Below are 24,773 nucleotides of genomic sequence, written 5' to 3' on the forward strand. Positions count from 1 at the left end.
ATCTACACAATGGAATACTATGTGGCCATAAAAAAGAAGGAATTCTCATCATTTGCAGCAACCTGGATAGAACTAGAGAACATCATGCTGAGTGAAATAAGCCAGTCAATGAAAGAGAAATACCACATGGCCTCACTCATTTATAGATATTAAAAAACATTATAAACTGACAAACCAAAAGATAGATATAAAGACAGTAAAGCAACAAGCAGACTGTAAAATTACAGCGGGGAGAGTAGGGAGATCTGGGGGAGATAAGAAATTCAACCGAAGGACTTGTATACATGCATATATACATACATGTATACAACCAATGGACACAAAACTCTGGGGATGGAGGGTATGTATGGGGGGGGCAATGTTAAAATATGTACACAGATAATAATTTAATAAATCAAATAAGGGGGGGGGGAACAGAATACAAAAAAAAAAAAAAAATACAGCCTGAGTGGCTCATAAGATCAGCCTTCCACATTTGCAAAATATAATACTTATATCGTTCCTACTGATTGTTACTAAAAATGGAAACAAGACACACTGCTTCAGAAAAACTTTCAGAGAATCATACTCATTTAAGTATATTTCATTTTATATACTCCTGATTCATTTATGCCACAGTGTTTTTATCTTTTAAAGAAATATGTCTAATACATATACACACCCACATACACACATACTTTGAGACTAGTCTTTTGATTCCTGTTCTTCCTCCGATTCTCGTGACCGTTTCCGGGAATTCAATGAACCTTCTGTTTGCAATGAGCATGCAGTAGTAACAACAGCATCTCTAAATCCCTGAGGCTGTAAGATGAAAAAAATATAAATATGCTTTAGAAGATCTAAAATAATGATTGGTCTTTCAAATATTTCAAGTAATTGATAAGAGAGCTACTTTATTCTTGGGATAGAAGTTATCAACCACTGTAAATGAAGAAGATAAACCTCATGGATAGATGTCCAAACCAGGGTTGTACTAGAGTATTTTACATCTAAAATATTTTATATTTATTTATCTATACATACATATACACTCAGAAATAACATTGCATTATAGAAATATTCTCTAAAAGACAACCCTAAAAAGTTTTGTGGTGACAGTATTGAAGAGGTGAAAGAAAATACATGGAAAAATTACTTAAGTGTTTTACAAACTTATTTTCACAATACTCTAAAATAGTTTTCCAATTAGAGTAGTACTTTAATTGCACCTAGGCAATGCAAAGACTAAGTGGATAACTCAAATTTCAGAATCTCTATTTCTGTTTTTTGTCCTTAAAATATGAGATGCCAAGAATATTTTTGGCTAAAAACTATTGATAAATATGCATAGTTCAATAAAAACTGTGTTATATAATGTACAATTATAGGAAAATTAGCATTTTAAAGTAGGATAGCCAAAACCAGTTTGGCTCAGTGGATAGAACATCGGTCTGCGGACTGAAAGGTTCCAGGTTCGATTCTGGTCAAGGGCGTGTACATTGGTTGCAGGCACATCCCCGGCGTGGGGTGTGCAGGAGGCACCTGGTCGATGTTTCTCTCTCATCAGTGTTTCTAACTCTCTATCCCTCTCCTTTCCTCTCTGTAAAAAATCAATAAAATATATTTTTAAAAATAAATAAATAAAAATAAAATAGGATATATTTTGTGACTATGACAGATCTATAATATCTATAAACCAAAATTAGTAAGGTTGGTATATTTTTATGAAAATTTTTAACAACTTTCAATTTAAAAATATTTAATATACTGCCCACAGGTGTTGGCTTAGTGCTTGTGCACTGACCTATGAACCAGGAGGAGATCACAGTTCGATTCCCAGTCAGGGCACATGCCCAAGTTGCAGGCTTAGTCCCCAGTAGGGAGCATACAGGAGACAGTGGATTGGTGATTATCTTTCATCAATGATGTTTCTATCTCTCTCTCTCTCTCCCTCTCCCTTCCTCTCTGAAATCAATAAAAACATATTTAAAAATAATAATAAAAATACTGACTGTGATTTGAAACAGTACTGTAGATTCCTTCTGGCTTGGTGATTTGTACAATGTTGCCAACCTGTTGGGGTGGGGGGAGACAAAACACAAACACATAATCTTAATTAGTTCAGGTGACCGACTTGATCATTTAAAATTATAATTTTTAAAAATATAATTCTATTATTTTGTTCTCTAAGGATACAGAAAGAAATATCAGAATATTCCCTTCAAACAATAGCTATATGTATGCAGGGACTAGTGATAATTATTACAGACATTAACAATTACTTATATTGTTTATATAAATAAAATTTTAAGCAACCTAAAAGTCCAATAACTGATTCAAATAAACCAACAACATTCACCTTGATAGGATAGCTCAAGTGATTAGAGCATCATCCCAATATGCTAAGGTTGTGGGTTCTATCCCCCCCACACACACACAGGGCACATATAAGGAGCAACCAATAAGAATGCGTAAATAAGTAGAACAACAAATCAATGTTTCTCTGACTCCCTCCCTCTCTGAAAAAAAGTAATAAATCAATAAATAAAAATAAAAAACACAAACCGGCAATTTTCAAACAGCGTGTTGCAAAAAATTTTTAAATATGCAATACTTGACTAGTTTTATTGCACTGACTTCTTTCACTTTGATTGTCAAAAAATTACAACAGCTAGCACAATAGCCTTCCAGTGTGAATAAATCAAAATTATACTTTTTTTTTAGTCAGACCAGCAAAAAATGTATTTTTTGGCGTGCCATAGAATTTTAATACTTAGTGTATGTGTGCCATGATCTGAAAAAGGCTGAAAAATCACTGAAATAAACTACTTTATACATGACAAGATACTGTTTATGCTTAAGAAAACATAGTGGAAGAAACATTTAAGGAAATAAGGAAAATTTCAATATTACATTAAGTAAGTTATGCTAGCATTTGAGTATGTATACACACATATATAAAAAAAAAACTAGAAGACTACAATTAAAAGTTATTATAAAGATTTTTTTTGTTTATATTTTTCACTTTCTGCAATAGTTTTATTTTTTATGTGTATTATAGAAGTATTAAGACAATTTCTTGGGATATACATAAGAAACATACACTCATACTAATACTAGAGGCCTGGTGTACGAATCCAGGAGTCAAGTGGGGTTCCTTGGCCTGGCCTATAGGGATCAGGCCAAAACTGGTTCTCCGACACTCTCTGGAGGGGTCCCAGATTTCCAGAGGGAGGTTCTGGGTGATGCACCTGGAATCAGGCTCCTCCTCTGGTTCCAGGTGCATCACCCGAGAACCGCAGCCACCAAGTCACCAGAGCTGCCAAGTCACTGCAGCTCAGCAGCTCCTGCATTGGGCATCTGTCCCCTGGAGGTCAGTGTGTGCTATAGCTACCAGTCAGACAAATGGTCGCTTATGCTTTTATATCCTATCTAATAAAAGAGAAACATGCAAGCCGAATCCGGTTTGGCTCAGTGGATAGAGCATCGGCTTGGGGAATGAAGGGACTCGGGTTCGATTCCGGTCAAAGGCATGTACCTTGGTTGCGGGCATATCCCCAGTAGGGGGTGTGCAAGAGGCAGCTGATCGATGACTCTCTCTCATCGATGTTTCTAACTCTCTATCTCTCTCCCTTCCTCTCTGTACAAAATCAATAAAATATATTTAAAAAAAAAAAATAAATAAAGGCTACAAAGTTTCAATTACAAAAGATAAATAAATCCCAATACCAGAGCCTATGCTTGGGTCGATGGGGGGCATGGCCAGCCTGCAAACCACCACAGGCCCCTCACCCAGGCCGCCCCAAGGGAACCCCCACCCTGATCTGGAACACCCTTCAAGGAAAACCAGTCAGCCCCCACCCGTACACCAGGCCTCTATCCTATCTAATAAAATAGTGTATGCAAATTGACTATCACTCCAACACACAAAATGGCTGCCCCATGAAAGGTATTCTTTAAGAAGAGGAAGAAGAAAAAAGTAAAGATAAAAATTATGAACAACAAATACATATCTGTCAACAAGTGAATCTAAAAATCAAGTGAATTAAAAATCTGATGACCAGAATAAAATGGTGAATATAATAGAATCAGGGACATAGAATGGGAGTGAATTGATAATTCTCAGGGGGAAATGGATTTGGGGGTACAGGAAGAGACTGGACAAAAATCATACACCTATGGATGAGGACAGTGGGGAGGAGTTAAGGGCAGAGGGTGGGGTGGGAACCGGGTGGAGGGGAGCTATGGGGGGAAAAAGGAGAAACAATTGTAATAATCTGAACAATAAAATTTTATTTTTAAAAAAGGAAATGCAAAAAAATAAGAAAAAAAAATGGAAATGCACAGAGAATATATAGATTTTAAATAATAGTACATACTTTACATATATATTATTGGAATATATGCAGAACAATAAAGAGCACATAGAAATAAAACCTGCTCTACTATTGGAAAATTTTTCAAATTTTCAAAATAACCAATTTGTTCATTTTTTAATTAAACAAAGTATTGAATAAATAAATAAATATATATACATTCATATATTAATCAATAAATAAAAATAAGCAATAAAAAAAGGATTCTAAAGTCAAATGGGCCTTAGTATTCAGGTTAAACTTCCTCCAATTTCTAAGTAAAAAATGAAATTTTATATTTTATGTCTTCATCTCAACAGATCTTTTTAAACAACGAACTAAAGCAAAGAATCACTTGGCTCATGGCCCCAACTGAGATGAAGCTTAACATATGGCTGAACTACATAGTTTGGGTCAGGAGGAAACAAGACAGAAGCACAATTTGTGCTCTAAAGCACATTTGAAACACTATGTGGGGGTGTTGCTATATTACTCCACTCTACCACCAGATCTTCTTGGCAAAGAGTGGTATAATAATTTTGAACAATCTGAGTCTCATATTATCATGAAGATATAAATTGAAGAAAAACATGCACAATATGTAGGATAGAGACCAATGTAATTCTTTTAGAATGATATTCCATAATTAGAATGTTTCAGTATTTCTATTAGAATGTAATTCCATCATTAGTCAAAAGATAAAAATCAGGTGTTGCTGGTGAAGAGTGGGGATTGAGTCATAAGATAGGATACTTAAATTCAATTCTCAATATATATTTGGCTAGTCAAGGTATTTTAGTTTTCCGTTCAAACTCAAAGTGTTCATTTTCATAATTGTTTTCCTCCAGTGTGATTCAGTGTGAATTCCATCCTTTCAAAGTAAACTAAAATGTAAAGCACATACAAGATGTCATGCATCTTTAATGACTTAAAGATAGCTGGTTTTAAACCATGAAGAACAAAACTATTGCCCTAGCTGGTTTGGTTTAGTGGATAGAGCAGTGGCCTGCAGACTGAAGGGTCCCGGGTTCAATTCTGGTCAGAGGCACATGCCCAAGTTGCGGACTCGATCTCCAGTAGGGGGTGTGCAGGAGGCAGTCCATCAATGATTTTCTCTCATCATTGATGTTTCTATCTCTCTCTTCCTCTCTGAAATCAGTGTGTGTGTGTGTGTGTGTGTGTGTGTGTGTGTGTGTCTATATATATATTGAATAGAACAAGCCCTAACGGTTTAGCTCAGTGAATAGAGCGTTGGCCTGCAGACTGAAAGGTCCTAGGTTCAATTCTGGCCGAGGACACATACCCAGGATGCAGGCTCAATCCCCAGTGGTGGCGTGCATGAGGCAACTGATCAATGATTCTCTCACCGTTGTTTCTATCTCTCTCCCTCTCCCTTCCTCTCTAAAATCAATAAAAACATTTTTAAAAGAACAAAGAAATACAGATAAAGAAATAGACCATACCACTGACCAGACCCAATATGTATTTAAGTAATCCTATTTTCTATCTTTGCCCACAAGCTGTCTCAATTTTCCCCTTTCAAGAGCATTTCAAAACCAAGTTCTCTAGGTTATGACAATTAATCTCAAAGCAGAGAGTCTAGCATAAATCTGACATTTTTAGAGGTGCAGAATAAAAGATTTTGCAGCTTTCAATTGCCTATTTTAAAGAAAATAAAAGCTGGTTTGTTCAATTGCTCAGCAGCTTTAAAAACAAATGCAAAGGTCTCACGCTGTCATAGTTTTATTTTAAAGAACAATACCAGTGAAAGTCAGGTAAGTAATTGGATAACAAAAGCAAGGCAGGAAAATACAAAAAGAAAACAAAACACAATTTTATACAAGAAATACATTAAGCAACAACTAAGAAAAGCCATCCTATTTTCCACATAAATTAGTCCTAAAGCTAACCTTTTGTCCCAATTTTATCCTTTCAATCCCTTCCATGAACACAAAGTACCCACCTCCTTCGGCATGGCTAATGGTACTTGATTTCTAAGAGCTTTAGAAGGTAACATTCTTTGGCCCACTATTCATTTCAGGTGCAGCCCATCATTAAAATCCCAAAGCATTTCTTATGTAGCTAAATGTGCAGATAAAAACAAGTTTCTGTTTGCTGTAGGTGATTAAGGACAAGGTAACAAAAGCTTTATTTCATGGGGCACTGTAGATTTTATCCACTGGACTAGCTCTAAGAAACTGGTGTTTAGTATAGTTAACCCAATCTTCAGAATAATTAACTTGTTTCTACACTGACCTTTGCTTTTGATCCCAATGTAAGATCAGCCGTATTGTAGCAGCATGTCCCCAACTTTCTCCTGAGGGAAGAAGAGCACGATAACTGTATATTGCCTAGGTTATAAGTCTCTCAGAATGCATCTGACTACATAGTTTTACTTTGCTTGATTTAACATAATGAGAGTATACTTTAAACCTGGTATGTTGGTAACATCCTGAGATTAAAGAATTTTTACATATCTAATAAAATATTGCAGATCAGTATATTTTATTTACTTTTAGAAAACCTTATAGTTTGAATAAATATATTTATCAATCTTTCATATATTAAAACTAGCATATTTCTAACCACCAGAAAAAAAGCAAAAACTCTGACAGATTATTCTTAAAGATTTTAGTATAAATCAATCTTGAAACATTGAAAAGTTCTAACAAGACCATGATTGACGTTAAAAACAAAATTAATCTATTCAGTGTAGTGTAATTTGTATTTGAATGGATTCACTCTTACTCCTAAGACTGTGAGCTTTCTGAAGGCAAGAATCATCATATGAATATTATAAGTTTAGTACCTGACACAACAGTTTCTATATAGTAGATGCTAAGTTAATGTTTGTTAACTGAAAGGATGAGTCAATATCTAAGGGCACAGTGCTCTGTGCTAAGATTTCTCAGTGAATAAGACACATACAGTCTCTGCTTTCATGGAGTTTATAGTACCCATAAGCATCAAATTAAAGAAGTAGAGAAAACATGTTTAACTGAAAGTGTTTATAGGATTATTACTCACCCAATGCTGGTATCAACATGGCCTGATTTTTATCAATCTTAGTTGTCATCTGATTAGTTAAAATTACCTACAAAAACAAAATGTGAGAAAATTAGATGAGTCTCCCCTAAAACTTATCAAGTAAATAGTCTTATGATTTTAGTATTCTCAATATAAAGAAATACTATTTAGGTAATGAAAACCTTTCTAATAATATTTTAAAAACTTGCCGAAACACGCCGAGACCGGTTTGGCTCAATGGATACAGCGTCGGCTTGGGGACTAAAGGGTCCCGGGTTCGATTCCGGTCAAGGGCATGTACCTTGGTTGCGGGCATATCCCCAGTAGGGGGTGTGCAAGAGGCAGCTGATCGATGACTCTCTCTCATCGATGTTTCTAACTCTCTATCTCTCTCCCTTCCTCTCTGTACAAAATCAATAAAATATATTAACAAAAAAACAACAAAAAAAACTTACCCATAAAAATGAATAGTTATCTGAAAACATGCCTATTGAACATAAAACTTTTTTAAAACAAACAAGAACAAAGAAGTTCTTTGTTGCGAAAATGTAAGAAAAAATATATATAAAAGCATAATATAACAATGGACCTGATGGCAGAACAACTAGTTGCTATGATGCACACTGACCATCAGGAGGCAGATGTTCAATGAACGAGCTGCCCCCTGGTGGTCAGTGCGATCCCACAGCAGGAGCACCGCTCAGCCAGAAGCAGGGCTCACGGCTGGCAAGTGCAGTGGCTGTGGCGGGAGCCTCTCCCACCTCTGTGGCAGTGCTAAGGAGCAGCAAGCCAAGTGGCAAGGAGCAGGTAGGTGGTTAGAAGCGAGGGGTCCCGGAGTGCGAGGAGGGTGCAAGCCAGGCTGACAGACCTCCCACCCTGCCCCCATATAAATATCATACATCAGGCCTCTAATAAAAATATAATAAATGATAACACATAAAGGCCTAAAGAGAGCATGAACAAAAACATCATAAATGCTAGAATCAGGAAAATCCAAACTTTTAAGTTTAAATTTTATATAAGCCAATAGGAACAACCAGTCCAATAGCAGTAATAAACATTTTTGAGTACCTAATACATGCCAGAAACTATTCTAAGTGCTTTACCTTCATTATCTTATCTCCATAACTACACTATGAATGAGGTATTATTATTGTTACTAGAGGCCCAGTGCACGAAATTTGTCCACAAGGGAGTGAGGGTCCCTCAGCTCACGCCCTGCACCCTGGCCAGGAGCCCACATGCCTGTCCTCCTACCCCTCCTTCCTTCTGCGGGCTGGAGTGCACGGGACACTGGGGCTTATCGCTGGGGCAATGCCACCAGCGTCCAGCTGCTATGGGCACTGCCAGCTTTGTGATGGAGTGACAGTTAATTTGCATATTACCCTTTTATTAGATAGGATTGTTTCAGGGATCCAAGATTGCAAGAGGGTGCAGGCCAGGCTGAAGAACCCCTCGGGTGCACAATCGGGGCCCGGGAGGGGTGCGGGAGGTTGGCCACCCAGGGAGGCTCCAGGCCGTGTCCAGCCAGTCTTGCTCAGTCTCTATTGGGCAGATCCCTACAGCAAGCTAACCTACCAGTCGGAGAATCTACCCTCTGGTGGTCAATGCATGTCATAGCGACTATTTGACCCCTAGTGACCAAGTGCACATCATATGAGGGTTGAGTGGCCTTAGCATATCATTAGCATATTACACTTTGATTGAAGGGACAACTGGATGACTGGACACCTAGCATATTAGGCTTTTATTATATAGGATATATATGAAAGAAGTTTGCAATGTATTAAGTGAACAAAACATTGCTTTTCATAATAGTATGCATAATGTGGTCTTACTTTAAAACAGTTTCTGTATGCATAGAATAAGTTTGGAAAAATATGTACAGCAAACTCAACAATAATAATTTCTGAGTAATACATAATTGTTTATATTTTGATAACATAATTTTTATAGCAAGCACATAATTTAAATTGTAAGATGTATTTATTATCAAAGGTCAGACATGCCTCTATACTTGCTAACCAGAAAATTAAAAGTCAAGCAAAGAATAATTTTTAAAGTATGAGAGTAACCCCAAAAATCTTAGCTCAGAAATAACCACTGTTAATGTTTTGGTCCTTTCAGTATTTTTCTTCATAGATATAAATGCTCATATATAATTTTTATTTTTCTAAAAAGTGGGATCGCCGAGACCAGTTTGGCTCAATGGATAGAGCGTCGGCTTGGGGACTGAAGGGTCCCGGGTTCAATTCCGGTCAAGGGCATGTACCTTGGTTGCGGGCATATCCCCAGTAAGGGGTGTGCAAGAGGCAGCTGATCGATGACTCTCATCGATGTTTCTAACTCTCTATCTCTCTCCCTTCCTCTCTGTACAAAATCAATAAAATATATATATATATTTTTTAAATAAGTAAATAAAATAAAATAAAAAGTGGGATCCATTAAATATATTATTATACAACTTGAATTTTTTCACTTAATCATATAGATGGATGTTTTGTTTCATGTGAGTTTGCAAATGTTTATATTACTTAAACACGGCATAGTTTTTTGTGTTATTTGCATTACTTTTTAAATATTTTTTATAATTTTTTTAATATGACCTTTTTCATTGATATGAGAGATAGAGAGAAAGGAAGAGAAAGGGAGAAAAACAGAAACATCCACATGAAAGGGTCACTTTGAATGGCCACCTCCTACATGATCAAGCCCAAAACCCAGGGATGTGCCCTGACTGGGAAGTGAACCAGCTGTGACCACTCAGTGTATGGGAAAACACTCAACCAACTGAGCCACATCAGCCAGGCCTGCATTACTTTTTTTTTTTTTTTTTTTTTTTTATCAGAAAAGATAGGCTAATTTTGTTAAAAAAGTAAAATAAAAACCTAAGGAACTATGGCAACTCATTAGTCTTGAGTGCCCCCAAGTGGGAGCTCTTCATGGATATTAACAGAATGCATAAAATTACATACAAATTAATGGGGGAGAAAATAATTCAGACAGGGTACTATGCTTTTCAGTATATGGCAAAAAAACAAACAAAAAAAAATCTAATAGCTCAAAAGAAAAGATGTACGTTTTGAAATTACTTTAGCAAGTAATTGTTTATTTACTTATGATGTATTATAGGAATGTGCTAAGGATTCAGGTTAAAGATAAGAAAATCAAGTTAAGCAGTTTGAGCTCTCATCTTCCTCACATATAAGTGGGTATATCTGTGTCACTGGTGAGTTTTTAACTCACTCCTTTTTATCTCTTCACTTTTGAACTTATCTTTACCTTTCTCTTCACATTTCAAATCTAAGAGTTACCTCCACTTCCAAAAATATAATTTTCCTATCCACCTGAGTCCATGATTATACATTATGTAATAATCAAAGCCTGAAATTAAAAGAAAAATGGGAATGTTGGAAGAGCTTACTCAAAACACATCAAGTATATTTAGACAAAGAAAACACTGCAATTTACCAAAGTCCATTTTTAAAATATGGCATCTTACTTATGCTTATTTTTTTCCAGGAAAATCAATAAACAACACTTATGACTAGAATTAATTTTTTTATAATAGCCAAGCCAAAATAAAACTATATTTAAAACTATGTGTACATTAATATATCTTTTTTAAATAATTTTTTATTAAATTATTATCTGTGTACATATTTTAACATTGCCCCCCCAATATATCCTTTTTTTATTGACCTGAGAAATTATATTCTACTACTTGTAGGCATTAATATTTGATACAATCTTCTTAACTATTACAGAATTCTCTTAATTATACTTACAGCTAATCTGTGATTATTTGCAAGGCTGATCATTTGCTGGGCTAAGCCATTTAGTAATCGAGTTCGAAGGGATAAGTCATCAAAGTCATGACGAAAAGGAAAAGCAATACCATCCACTATCACTAATCGAACCTAAATACAGAAGAAATAATGATATTAGGTTTGGTTTTAAAAATAAAAGATATTAATAAAAAAAAAAAAAAAAAAAAAAAGCACAGCCCATTGCATAAAAAAAACCTTAAAATCCATTGTTCTATTCCCAATTTTATAAAGGCTTTATTTTGGATATATCTTTTCATCCAATGCTTTTTTATTTTTTTAAATCTTCATCCGAGGATATTGTTCATTGATTTTATAGAGAGTGGAAGAGAGCCGAGACCCGTTTGGCTCAATGGATACAGCGTGAAGAGAGAGGGAAAGTCAGAGAAATATTGATGTTAGAGAAACACATCGATTGGTTGCCCTCTGCATGCACCCTGACCAGGGCCGGGGCAGGGGCTGGGAAGGAGCCTGCAATAGAGGTATATGCCTTTGACCAAAATCGAATCCAGGACCATTCGATCCACAAGCCAACCAAACCAGCTAGGTCATCCAATGCTTTTTTTTAAAAATGTTTGTATTGATTTCAGAGAGGAAAGGAAAGAGAGAGATAGAAACATCAATGATGAGAGACAATCATCGATCGGCCACCTACTGAGGATTAAGCCCTTCAACCCAACCATTTACCCTGACTGGGAATCGAACTGTGACCTAACTCCTGGTTCAGGTTGATGTTCAACCACTGAGACACAAAAGCTGGGCCAATTCCCTTTTTTTTAAAATCCTCATCCAAGGATATGTTTATTGATTTTAGAGAGAGAGAGAGAGAGAGAGAGAGAGAGAGAGAGAGAGAGAGAGAGAGAGGAAACATCAATAGGTTGCCTCCTGCAGGTGGCCTGACCAGGATTGAACCCAAAACCTACATATGTGCCCTGACTGTGCATAGGATGCCACTCCAACCAACTGGGCCACCTGGCTAGGGTAATACATCCAACGCCTCTGTATTAATTGCCAGAAGTTAAAATGTGCTCTGGTTTGATAATTTATCCACTTAAAAAAGTAATTCAGAAAAAAAAAAAAAAAAAAAAGAATTTTCTTATCAGTTGCCACTACACATTGTGTTTTACAGGGATATTTTATTGACAAAAAAACACTTTTGAAGTCTTAAACAAATTTCTCAGTTAATTACATTAGTTTTTACCTTGAGGATTCCTTCTATGTTAAAACTCTTCAAATATTAAATTAGTACACCTTCTTCAAAAACTTAATGGTATACTTTTCCCCCTTAATTTTAAACATACTATAGGGCAAATAATCACTACAGAATCTGTTATAATATTTAATTCAGCATGAGGAAATTCTATCTTAAATTATAATCAAGAAAGTTTACTTACAGATGATAAACACTTTCATGACAGTTTCGTTCTAATATAATTCAAATAATGGCACCTACAGTGAAGTTAGAGTAAACAAATGAAAAAACTACAAGATATTTTTTTCTATCTGATAAGAATTAGGCTAAAGAAGAGGCTTTTGTGAAGCAATGTATAAGCCATTTTCATAGCTTTTATTTAGAGTATTTCGTTTATTCACCCAGCAAATATTTATTGACACCTATATCTTAGTCACTGTTATAGGCACTGGAGAACAAGTTCTCTTGCAGCTTATGTACTAGTGGAGTAAGAAACAATTAACATACAAACACATACTGAATAAAACAATTTCTGATAATGACAGGAGTTACGAAGACCTAAAACTGGATAAAATGACAAAGAACGAGTAGCTCTTGAGGTAGAGGAAGGCTAACTTCAATGTGAGAAAAAGCATCAATGAGAAGTCGGGCAATAGAACTGAGTCCTGGGAGAGAACCTCTTGGAAGGAAAGACAATCTATGTATAATATAAGGAGTCAGAAGGGCAAAGGACTAAAGACACAAATAAGTTTGGGATGTTAAAGGGTCAGAAAAAAAATGTAGTGAGAGGGAATGATAGGAAATTATATCAGGAAGGTACAGTGGTGAGCTAAAGCCAAAACCTATAGGCTGTTAAGCTAAATTTTCAGAAATTATGCAAATCAGTCATTAAATACAGCCATTAAAAATAAAACTACATAAAAGTTATGAGTAAATAAGTCATATAAGTATTTGGATAAAATAAAATACAGATAATAAATACTGAAAAATCACTTCTTCCTAATTTTTTATATTTTACTATTATCTATGCTCTTTAGATCATCTGCACCTATTTTATCTTTATAGTGGAACTACTGCATAGTGATGTACTACAGTACAGTGTTTCTTCTCTACTCCACATTCCATAAGCTTGAAATCAGCCACCTTAGGAGGATTTTCTACATACAAAGCAGCAAATAAATCAGCCATGGATCAGAGCTTGATTTGTCTTGCTGATTGTCTAAACTTTTAATGAAGTAATGGGGAAAATGTCAAAATCATATTGACCTTGCCCTAACCAGTTTGGCTCAGTGGATAGAGCTTCGACCTGCAGACTCAAGGGTCCCAGGCTCGATTCCGGTCAAGGGCATGTACCCTGGTTGCGGGCACATCCCCAGTGGGAGTATGTAGGAAGTAGCTGATCGATGTTTCTCTCTCATCTATGTTTCTGACTCTCTATCCCTCTCTTTTCCTCTCTGTAAAAAATCAATAAAATAGTCGAAACCAGTTTGGCTCAGTGGTGGAGCGTCGGTCTGCAGACTGAAGGGTCTCAGGTTTGGTTCCGGTCAGGGGCATGTGCATTGGTTGCGGGCGCTTCCCTGATGGGGGATGTGCAGGAGGCAGCTGGGCGATGTTTCTCTCTCATCGATATTTCTAGCTCTCTATTCCTCTCCCTTCCTCTCTGTAAAAAATCAATAAAATATTTTTTTAAAAAAGAAAAAGAAATCAATAAAATATATTTAAAAAAAAAAAAAAAAAAAGACAGCCATTCATCCTCAGGATAAATTTTTTAAAAAAAAATCATATTGATCTTCAAAAATATGTTGTGTCTATGCCCTAGCTGGTTTTGCTCAGTGGATAAAGTGTCAGATTGCTGACTTAAGGGTCCCAGGTTCGATTCCAGTCAAGGGCATGTACGTTGGTTGCAGGCACGTACCCAGTAAGGGGTGTGCAGAAGGCAGCTGATTGATGTTTCTCTCTCACCGATGTTTCTAACTTTCTCTCCCTCTCCCTTCCTCTCTGTAATAAATGAATAAAATATATATTTTTTTAAAAAGTTGTGTCTGTACCCATTACATTGTGAACTACACAAAAATTGAGGATATATTCTTCTTTTAGAAAACTAATGAATTAACTAGGTATGATCATTAGCTCAAATCAACAAAAAAAATATTCCACAGGAAAACTCCATAATTATAGGTTTTGACACCAGGATATTTGCAGGGAGCCCTAAATACCCAGGGCATTCAAGGACCTTTCTGCTCATGCCTGGAAATGCAAATTTGTTTTTCCTCCCCACAGTCCAGATTTTACTGAAAGTGGCTAAATTACAGAGATATGGACCTTCTGCTAAGTGGTAACTATTCACAGTGACAGCTTTCCCAAGTATAGGATGGAAGTTCTTAGAGATGGTCTGGTGAATTTCCTTGGTTTCTCAAGAGAGTATACTGAAGGTAGAAAGCCAATGAATTACAGAATGAGGATAAAACAGGGCTTGTCATTAAACTCATAAAAGCCAAAAGAAAATGTTACCAAATGGTGCCCTGGCCAATGTGGCTCAGTTGTTTGGGCATCATCTGGTGTATCATAAAGTTGCTGGTTTGGTTCCCGGTTAAGGAACATGCCTACCTGGGTTGTGGGCTTGATCTCCAGTAGGGAGCATGCAGGAGAGCAGCAGATTAACTTTTTCCTCTCACATCTATGTTTCTTTCTCCTTTTCCCTCCACTTCTTTCTAAAAATCTATTTAAAAGCCTTTTAAAAATACATATAACCTTTTAACATTGCAATTCTAATTATAGCATTTATCCCATAAACATACTCACAAATGTACCCTGAGATATGTATAAGGATTATTCCCAAAACATTGTTAATAATAGCACTAAAAGTCCACCAACAAAGAACTGGTTTAATAAATTAAGGTACCTACTCCCTGCCAACCATTTTTTTAATATATATATTTTTATTTATTTCAGGGAGGGAGAAAGATGGAGAGATAGAAACATCAATGATGAGAGCATCATTGATAAGCTGCCTCCTGCACGTCTCCTACTGGGGGTGGATCAAGCCCACAACCCGGGCACGTGCCCTTGGCTGGAATCAAACCTGGGTCCCTTTAGTCCAATGCTCTATCCATTGGGCCAAACTGACTAGAGGCCCCCCCCCCCCCACCTTTTTAATTATGGTAAAATACACATAACAGAAAAATGTATCATCTTAATCATTTTATGTGTACAGTTTAGTGGTATTAAATATATTTATAATGTTGTACATCTCAAGAACTCTTTTCATCTTTTAAAACTAAAACTCTATACCCACTAAACAACAACTACCATTCTTCTCTTCTCCCCAGGCCGTGGCAACCACTGTTTTACTTTCTGTCTCTATGACTTTGACTACTCCTAATACTTCATAAAAGCATATATTACACTTAGCGTATAGAGTTCTCAAGATTCATCATGTTGCAGCATGTGTCAGATTTTCTTTCCTTTTTAAGACTGAATAATATTCCATTGTAAGTATAATATGTAAGTATGTAGCACATTTTGCTTATCTAGTCATTCATCAATGGACACTTGTGTTTCTTCCATGTTCTAGCTACTGTAAATAATCCTGCTGTGAACATAAATGTATGAATGTATAAATATCTCTTCAAGACCCGGCTTTCAATTTCTTTTGGCTATATACGCAGAAGTGAAGTTGCTGTAATATATGGTAGTTCTATTTTTATTTTTTTGAGGAACTGACATACTGTTTTCTACAACAATTATACCATTTTACTTCCCCACCAACAGCAAAAAAGTACCTTAAAATGAATATACAGCTGAGAAAAGAATAAGGTCTATATGTATGTAATGATACAGAAAGATATGCAAAACACTAAGCCAAAATAGAAGATGTAGAACAATAATACAGTATAATCCCATCAACAAATGTTAAAAATGGGGAATTAGATATTATAATATGTAAAAGATATTTTTGAAAAGACACACAAGAAACTATTAATAGTGGTCAACTTTGGGGAGAGGTACTAGGGAGCAATAGCAGAAGCGAAATGTTATTTTCTATTTTATACCACTCTATACAGTTTGTTTGATAGGAGCTATTTCACCATTTCTAGAGGTGGAACCTCTTTTTTAAAAATATATATTTCATTTATTTTAGAGAGGAAGAGAAAGGGAGAGGGATAGAAACATCAATGATGAGAGAGAATCATTGATTGGCTGCCTCTTGCACACCCCCTACTGGGGATCAAGCCCGAAACCCAGGCATGTGCCCCTGCCAGAACCGAACCTGGGACCTTTCAGTCCACAGACTGACCCTCTATCCATTGAGCCAAACCAACTAGGGCTTTTTATATTATTTCAATTTCTTACTTTGGGCATAGTATTAATATATACATGCTAAATAAATGTAAACATAAATAAATTATAGGGCAAGGAATAAATTTTCTGAATTGGCTTAACCAGACACTTCCTAAGACATATTAGTTACATTGGTAAGTTGTATTTCAGTAGTTTGAGCCATACCTTTGCATGTTCTGAAAGGAAGTCTGAAAGTAGATAAACTTGTGCCAATAGCTCTGTGTAGTCATGACAACGAAAATAATAAATATGGGAAAGAATGTTTTCAAGAGTGAAATTCTCCAAAATCTTTGGGTGCGCTGAAATAAACAATAAAACAATCTTAAAATAATTAGTTACCTGTTTTGATATATTGGTGACTAAAGAAAACAATACCGCCAAAACCAGTTTAGCTCAGTGGATAGAGCGTCTGCCTGCGGACTGAAGAGCCCCAGGTTTGGTTCCGGTCAAGGGCATGTACATTGGTTGCGGGTACATCCCCGGTGGGGGGTGTGCAGGAGGCGGCTGGTCGATGTTTCTCTCTCATCGACGGTTCTAGCTCTCTATCCCTCTCCCTTCCTCTCTGTAAGAAATCAATAAAATATATTTAAAGAAAAGAAAAGAAAAACAATACCTTTGAATAACAAAATGCTTCACTGTGAACAACAGAACTCCTGACTTTATTTGAAAAAAGACAAAATTTTAGCAAAATCACTATAAACTATCATAATTCCTGTCCTCTTCTTTCATCCTTTCCATTGTTTCCTTACATACTAGACTATCTAGAAACTGTTTATATATATATACAACTAGTTTTTATGCCTGTGTTTTTATATTTCTAGTTATTGGCTTCCACTCAATAGAGGTAACATATTGTAATCTCTCTTTCTTGTTTGTTTTTCCCACAGGATTACAAACTAACAGTTTAAAGAAAAAATGTTTAAAAAAAAAAAAAAGCCTTTTCCCCTTAAATACTATAGTATAACTTGATAATTTAACTAGAATCAATGATATAAAATAAAATTCCCTACTTAGATTGGATTTTAAAAAATAAGTAGTTTGAAAACCAGAAACATCAATCAGAAAGGATATATGCACCTCTATGTTCATAGCAGCACAATTTATAATAGCTAAGATATGGAAACAGCCTAAGCATCCATCAGCAGATGAGTGGATTAAAAACCTGTGGTATACGCCAAAACCGGTTTGGCTCAATGGATAGAGCGTCGGCTTGGGGACCAAGGGCATGTACCTTGGTTGCGGGCATATCCCCAGTAGGGGGTGTGCAAGAGGCAGCTGATCGATGACTCTCTCTCATTGATGTTTCTAACTCTCTATCTCTCTCCCTCACTCTCTGTACAAAATCAATAAAATATATTATAAAAAAAAAAAAAAAAAAAAAAAAAAAAGCCTGTGGTATAGAGGAGGTACCAAGACAACGGCATAGGTAACCACTGTATGTGCTGCCTCTCACAACCATATCAAAATTACAACTAAAAGACAGAACAACTATCATCCAGAACCACAGGAAAGCTGTCTGAGTGGAAGTTCTGCAACTAAAGAGGTAAAGAAGAAAGCGCATTGGGACTGGTAAGAGGTGCAGAGGCACGGAACAGGCTGGCACCCAGGTACGCTGCTTTTTTAATCGGGAGGAAGATACAAGCTCCTGCTTGCTCTGAACTCCAGTTCCAGGCAAGACTCGGGACTCAGACACATATGGGGAGAAACTGGACTGTCGGGCATCAGGACAGAAATGTGAGGGTGGCTTTTTCTTTTTTTAATATATTTTATTGATTTTTTACAGAGAGGAAGGGAGAGGGATAGAGAGCTAAAAACATCGATGAGAGAGATACATTGACCAGCTGTCTCCTGCCTCCTGCACACCCCCCACCGAGGATGTGCCCGCAACCAAGGTACATGCCCTGACCGGAATTGAACCTGGGACCCTTCTGTCTGCAGGCTGATTCTCTATTTTAAAATGTTTGTAATCAGCTGGATTTAAATATATATGTAAATTTTTTAATTGATTTCAGAGATGAAGGGAGAGGGAGATTTTGAAACATCAATGATGAGAATCATTGATCAGCTGCCTCCTGCACACCCCACATTTTGATAAAAAACTTCCAAACACTTTAGCAATACAAGTAACATAGTCCTGAAGTCATTTACATACTACTCATAGCCCCATAATGTTCCAAATACTTCCAAACATAGTTTTTGTTTTTGGAAAAGCCAGTATGAAAGTCAATACACTAAATGCACTGAATGTAGTGAGTGCATTGAGACAATACTTATAGTAAAGTTCCAACAAAATTAGTTTACACCTGGCAGGCCAAAATATGATTGGAAGCCATACACTGAAATATATACACAAATATTGCCCTAGAGCTCCTATAGTGAGGGCCATAAAAGGGGAAGAAAAGGCCAATTCAGGTTGTGGCATTTCTTCTAACTTTTAAGAAGGCTATGAGAATTTAACACCAGTACATTGTCAAGTCATTAGCTTCACTTTCCAAAATGGTCTCTCGCTAAGAATTGAGATTACAAATGCAAATTTCTTTTACAATAGAGAAAAAAAGAGAATCACTTGCTAACTTACCCTCTTCCATACCTGTTCCTGCTATAAGATGAAGGTGCTGAATGCAGGCAGTAGCAAGGTCTACCACTCTATCAACCATAAAACTTCCCTCTGTGTCAATAAAAACTGCTTCACCTTCCACTCCTCCAAAACATTCTGGTATCTGCACATCTACTGCCAACTGCATACTATCAAGAGAAATAAGTCAAATAAGCAAATCATTATAATGATCTTCTAACATAGTGATCTTCAAACTCCAAGTCACCAAATGTTTTATAAATGCAAATATACACCCAGACAACAGAGATGGCTGATTCTCCATGGCTCCCAAAACAGGGTGGGGCTAAAATAGGATTATAACTGGGAGTACAAGGAAGTTTATTCTTGTGTTATTATTTACTAGAGGGTGATGCAAGAAATTCCTGTACTCGGGGGTGAGGGGTCCCACAGCCCGGACTGCACCTTCTTGCAGTCCAGGAGCCCTGGGGGGTGTCTGACAGACGGCTTATCACTGCAGCAGAGTTGGGAGAGACTCCCATCACTGCTACTGCACTGGCCAGCAGTGAGCCTGGCTTCTGACTGAGTGGCGCTCCTCCTGTAGGAGCGCACTGACCACCCGGGCAACACCTGTATTGAGTGTCTGCCCCTGATGGTCAGTGCACATCTGCTGTTCAGTTGATTTGCATATTAGCCTTTTATTATATAGGATTATTATACTATTTTCCATATAAACTACTCTAAGCCTACTATTTTTATTATAAAAAGCTTAATCTTGTATTATTATATTATTTTCCAAAAAAAGTACTGTAAGCTCCACCCTGTATATGTGAATCAATTGATGCTTGGATTACAGAAAGGATATGCCTATAAAATCAAGATTAAGGAATTTTAGCGGTGTTTTTAGACCTCTGGAAATGGAACCCTTTCTTACTATATATAAATCTACTTTTTTTAAGTCTCAGATTTTTTTTTTTTTTTAAGTTTTTATTGATTGTGAGAGAGAGGGATAGAAAGATAGAATCATTGATGAGAAAGGAACTTCACTGATCAGCTGCCTCCTGCATGCACCCCTACAGGAGATGGAGCCCACAACCTGGGCATATGTCCTAACTGGAATCCAATCGGCAATTTCTTGGTTCCTAGGTTGATGCTCAATCACTGAGCCACAGTGATTAAGCATCAACCTACTTTCAAACATTTGATTTTCAAATATATTCTCTGGAATTAATTATGTAATAAAGTAGAAGACTGCTTTTTTATCCTAATGACTACATTACAATGTTGTAAAAGAAACACTTTTTATATCAAAATAATCATATCAATTTATCAAGATGGAATGCTAAAGTAACACAAATATTCAGTTGGTTTTTGTTTGAGGCATGTACACAAACACAAAAATTTGTGAACACATACATGTCTTTTTCAGTCTGACAATAGATCCATAGCACAATATTCTATGACTTACATAAAATCTTAAGCCTACCCTTAAGAAGGGAACATTTTAGTTTACCATAACTGTGTTTTTCCAACACCTGGTGCACCACAAATTTCTGTTGTTTTGGTTAAGGGTACTCCACCCCCAAGAATATTATCTAGTGCTGAACAGAAGGTAATTATAAAGTTCTGGGTATGCTCCTGTTCAAGAAGATCCAGTGCTGTACATTTCTTGCCTGACTCAGCATGTCTTGGTTTATCTGTGAGACATTCTCTTCTTATAATTTGCAGAGCTTCTAAGGCTTCCTCTTTAGATATCCCAACTTCTGAAAGTAGAGTAAGAAAAAACACAGATTCTTGAGAGATATGAAATAGCACACTATGCTACTTGGTTTTCTTTATTAATTTTAATTTTTAGATAGCAAGAGGGATGCCAAGAGTAAATAAACATAAAAATGTAACATTCCATTAACTATTTAACCTTTTAAGTTAATAAATGGATTGATGTTTTCTCAGTCCTCATTTACTTAAAAAATTTATTACCTCAGAAACAGAATTGAGCCCTGGTTGATTTGGCTCAGTGGATAGAGCACTGGCCTAGGAACTTAAAGGGTCCTGACTTTGATTCCTGGTCAGGGCACATGCCCAGGTTTCGGGCTCCATCCCCAGTGGGGGATGTGCAGGAGGCAGCCGCTCCATGATTCTTTCTCATCATTGATGTTTCTCTCTCTCCCTCTCCCTTCCTCTCTGAAATAAATAAATAAATAAATAAATAAATATTTAAAAAATAAAAGGAGTGCATGACTCAATTGCTTGAAGTGTCCTCCTGTACACTGAAAGGTGTTAGATTCAAACCCTGGTCAAAGTACATACAAGAGGCAGCAACTGATCAATATTTCTCTCACATCAATGTTTCTCTCTCACTCTCTCCCTTCATCTCTAAAATAAATTTTTTAAAAAAGAATTTGCTTTTAAAAAAGTGCACGTATTTTTCATAATAAAAACTTTCCATGGGAAAAAAAAACACAACTTTTCATGGGAACACTGGCATGAAAAAATCATGTATCACTCTATTTAATGAGAATAACTATTTAATGCACAAATATTTTATTTTTGTGGACTATTTTTTATTTTTTAAATTATACTTTATTGATCCTTTACAGAGAGGAAGGGAGAGGGACAGAGAGTTAGAAACATCAACGAGAGAGAAATATCAATCAGCTGACTCCTGCACACTCCCCACTGGGTATGTGCCTGCAACCAAAGTACATGCCCTTGAACAGAATCAAACCTGGGACCCTTGTGTCCAAAGGCAGATGCTCTATCCACTGAGCCAAACTGGTTAGGGCTGCACAAATATTTTTTAAAATATACTTTAAACAATATACTTACACTTTCCTTAACTACACAATTTCAATCCTATCTGATAATATGGCCTAAGAAGATAAAATAATAATTACAAAATAGGCTGCTGCCCTGGACAATGTGGCTCAGATGGCTGGCCGTCATTCCCAAGTTAGGTGCCTAACTTGTGGGCTCAATCCTTAGTACAGGGTGTGCAGAGGGTGTGCAGGAGCAGCAGATCCATGTTTCTATCTCATCAATGTTTTTCTCTTCCTCCCTTCCTCTCTCTGAAATCAATAAAAACATATTTATAAAACAAACACAAAAAACAAGCTGAGGGGAGAAATAATTGTGAGGATATCACTTAGGGGTTTGATATATCAGTGCTTGATTTGATAAGGATATAAAATATAAATTTGGTGCTAACAAAACACAATAATGATAAGGCAAGGAAAATCCTATACAATTTAAGTGCTTGAACTCTTGGGGTCAAATTATTTGGTCTGTAAAGCCTGGCTGCACCACTATGTATTGCCGTGTTTGGGTAAGTGACTTTTTTGCGTCACAGATTTTTTCTTCTACAAAATGGATATGAGACAATACTTGTAAAAAGCTTGGTAGAAAACCAGGCCATCCAAAATGCTCAATAATTGTTAGCTTTTAAAAAAAATATATTTCACCGAAACCAGTTTAGCTCAGTGGATAGAGCGTCAGTCTGCGGACTGAAAGGTCCCGGGTTTGATTCTGGTCAAGGGCATGTACGTTGGTTGCGGGCACATCCCCAGTGGGGGATGTGCAGGAGGCAGCTGGTCGATGTTTCTCTCTCATCAATATTTCTAGCTCTCTATCCCTCTCCCTTCCTCACTGTAAAAAAAAATCAATAAAATATATTAAATATATTTATTGATTATTGATTTCAGAGAGGAAAGGAGAGGGAGAGTCAGAAACAACGATGATGAGAATCATTGATTGGCCATCTCCTGCATGCCCCACTCTGGGGATCAAGCCCTCAACCCAGGCCTGTGCCTTTGACCGGAATCAAATTCAGAAGCCTTCAGCCCTCAGACTGACGCTCTATCCACTGAGCCAAACCAGGGCAATAGTTATCTTTTTATCATTCAGATTCTCTCATTCCTTTTCTGGAAAACCAACTTGTTGAAAGAAAAGGAACCCATAAAACTTTGGGGGATACCATGTGAGGTGTAAGATTTAAAACAAATAATTAACATTGGGTCTACATTTATTCTGTTGTGTGTGTTGTTGTTGTTTTTTTGGCACTGCTCTTCCCGCTCTTCCTCCACTCCCCCAACCCCCCACACACACACCCGCCTGTCTCCCTGAATGTCCAGTACTCTCCGCGCTCCTCTTCCGCCCCCCTCCCCTGGGCAGGGCTCAGAGAGCACCACCACCACCCACATTTATTCTTGAGTGACTAATTGAAACCTCCTCATTTTATAGGACAATGACTTACAATTCGGTTGTTAAGGACAATGATTTACAATTCGGTTGTATCTTGATATTACAGTTCTAGGCATACCATCGGATAATGTACTCAGCGAGACTGACTGCGGACAGCTTTATTTTTGTTTGCCTCGGGGTGCACTGGTCCCCACCAGCGTGTTACCTCCTGTTCTGGAATGTGAGGTTTAGGGTTTTTCTCAGGGAGTTACAAAAAGAAGCACTGTCTTCTTTCTACCCCTTTCCTCACTCTTAGTATCTCTACTCCTTCCATGGATCCTTCACTTTTCAAATTTAATCCCTGTCCTTTGGGGTTTAGGAACAGCGAAAATTAAAATAGCCTATAGGAGTTCCAATCCTGGCTCTACCACTGCCCAGCCCGGTCATTATGAAAAGTTACCTAATCTCCCCAAGCATCAGTCCCTTCGCCTGTATCCCGGGCATGGCCCAGGCAAAGGAGGGTTCTTTGGCGTATGAATGACGTCATCCTCAGAGCATCAGGCAAGGGACTGGCAGAGAAAGCAACCAAGTAAATGTTTCCAAGCCCATAGTTCTAACGGTCCACACCATGCGTGAGTGCAATTAAGGAGCCTTTTCACGTTGTAAACGCTGCCGTGGGCGACAGCAGAATCTGCGGAGACGGAAGGCGAGGGAACCGAGACGGAAGGCGGCACAGATCGCGGCCGGCGTGCCACCGTTTAACGCCGGCAGTCGTTACCTTTGCTGAGCTCGGAGGGCTTCACGTCTAGGAGCTCCTCGGCGGTTTGGAATCCTGCAGACACCATCTTCACCCGCACCGCCGGGGACAGGGGGAAGCTAACCAAATCCCGCTGCATTTCAAAGCCGGACGCCTACCCGCCCGATCCCTCAGAACCGCCAAATCCCAGACGGCGGAACTCCCCACGCCCCGCCCAGCCGCGCAGAGTGACGTCAGGCGTAAAGCGGAAGGGGCGGGGTCTGCGGCCTGGCAGCACATGGCCTTGAGCTTTGCGACTCCATGAAGGCATAGACTAAATTTCCCCCGAGAACGCACCTTTCTTTCGTGAATATTCCAAAACCCAATACGGTTTCCCCGTTAAAAATACATCCTAGCCGGGACCGGTTTGGCTCAATGGATAGAGCGTCGGCTTGGGGACTGAAGGGCCCCGGGTTCGATTCCGGTCAAGGGCATGTACCTTGGTTGCGGGCATATCCCCGGAGGGGGGTGTGTAAGAGGAGGGGGGTGTGTAAGAGGCAGCTGATCTGTGACTCTCTCTCAT

General features: G+C 37.6%; 1 protein-coding gene across 5 annotated transcripts; it reads right to left on the reverse strand.

The window, feature by feature from the left end:
• Positions 1-430: 430 nt before the first annotated feature.
• Positions 431-24,434, reverse strand: RAD51C (RAD51 paralog C). Of its 5 annotated transcripts, none has more exons than XM_036454369.2 (9): positions 24,233-24,433; positions 20,789-21,038; positions 19,312-19,466; positions 16,887-17,020; positions 11,150-11,281; positions 7,362-7,428; positions 6,591-6,651; positions 1,992-2,055; positions 432-801 (listed from the first exon to the last, which is right to left on the reverse strand). In XM_036454369.2, exons 1-9 carry the CDS (start codon positions 24,348-24,350, stop codon positions 685-687), a joined length of 1,098 nt encoding a protein of 365 aa, XP_036310262.1. In that variant the 5' UTR covers positions 24,351-24,433; the 3' UTR covers positions 432-684. The 5 variants fall into 5 exon arrangements, with proteins under 5 accessions (XP_036310264.1, XP_036310262.1, XP_036310261.1 ...); XM_036454368.2 differs by having other exon boundaries at positions 433-801; positions 19,300-19,466; positions 24,233-24,432; XM_036454372.2 differs by having other exon boundaries at positions 434-801; positions 1,992-2,052; positions 19,300-19,466; positions 24,233-24,431.
• Between the last annotated feature and the right edge of the window lie 339 nt (positions 24,435-24,773).

This window comes from Pipistrellus kuhlii, unplaced genomic scaffold, assembly GCF_014108245.1.
Source record: "Pipistrellus kuhlii isolate mPipKuh1 unplaced genomic scaffold, mPipKuh1.p scaffold_m20_p_28, whole genome shotgun sequence".
Taxonomy (NCBI): Eukaryota; Metazoa; Chordata; class Mammalia; order Chiroptera; family Vespertilionidae; genus Pipistrellus; species Pipistrellus kuhlii.

Excerpts from the sequence above, each read along its gene's own strand:
- RAD51C (XM_036454368.2), bottom strand. The coding sequence starts at position 24,350 with ATGCAGCGGGATTTGGTTAGCTTCCCCCTGTCCCCGGCGGTGCGGGTG. Across the intron at positions 21,039-24,232 it reads GCCCTCCGAGCTCAGCAAAG|AAGTTGGGATATCTAAAGAG; the intron begins GTAACGACTGCC and ends CTCTACTTTCAG. Across the intron at positions 17,021-19,299 it reads AGGAACAGGTATGGAAGAGG|CGCACCCAAAGATTTTGGAG; the intron begins GTAAGTTAGCAA and ends TGTTTATTTCAG.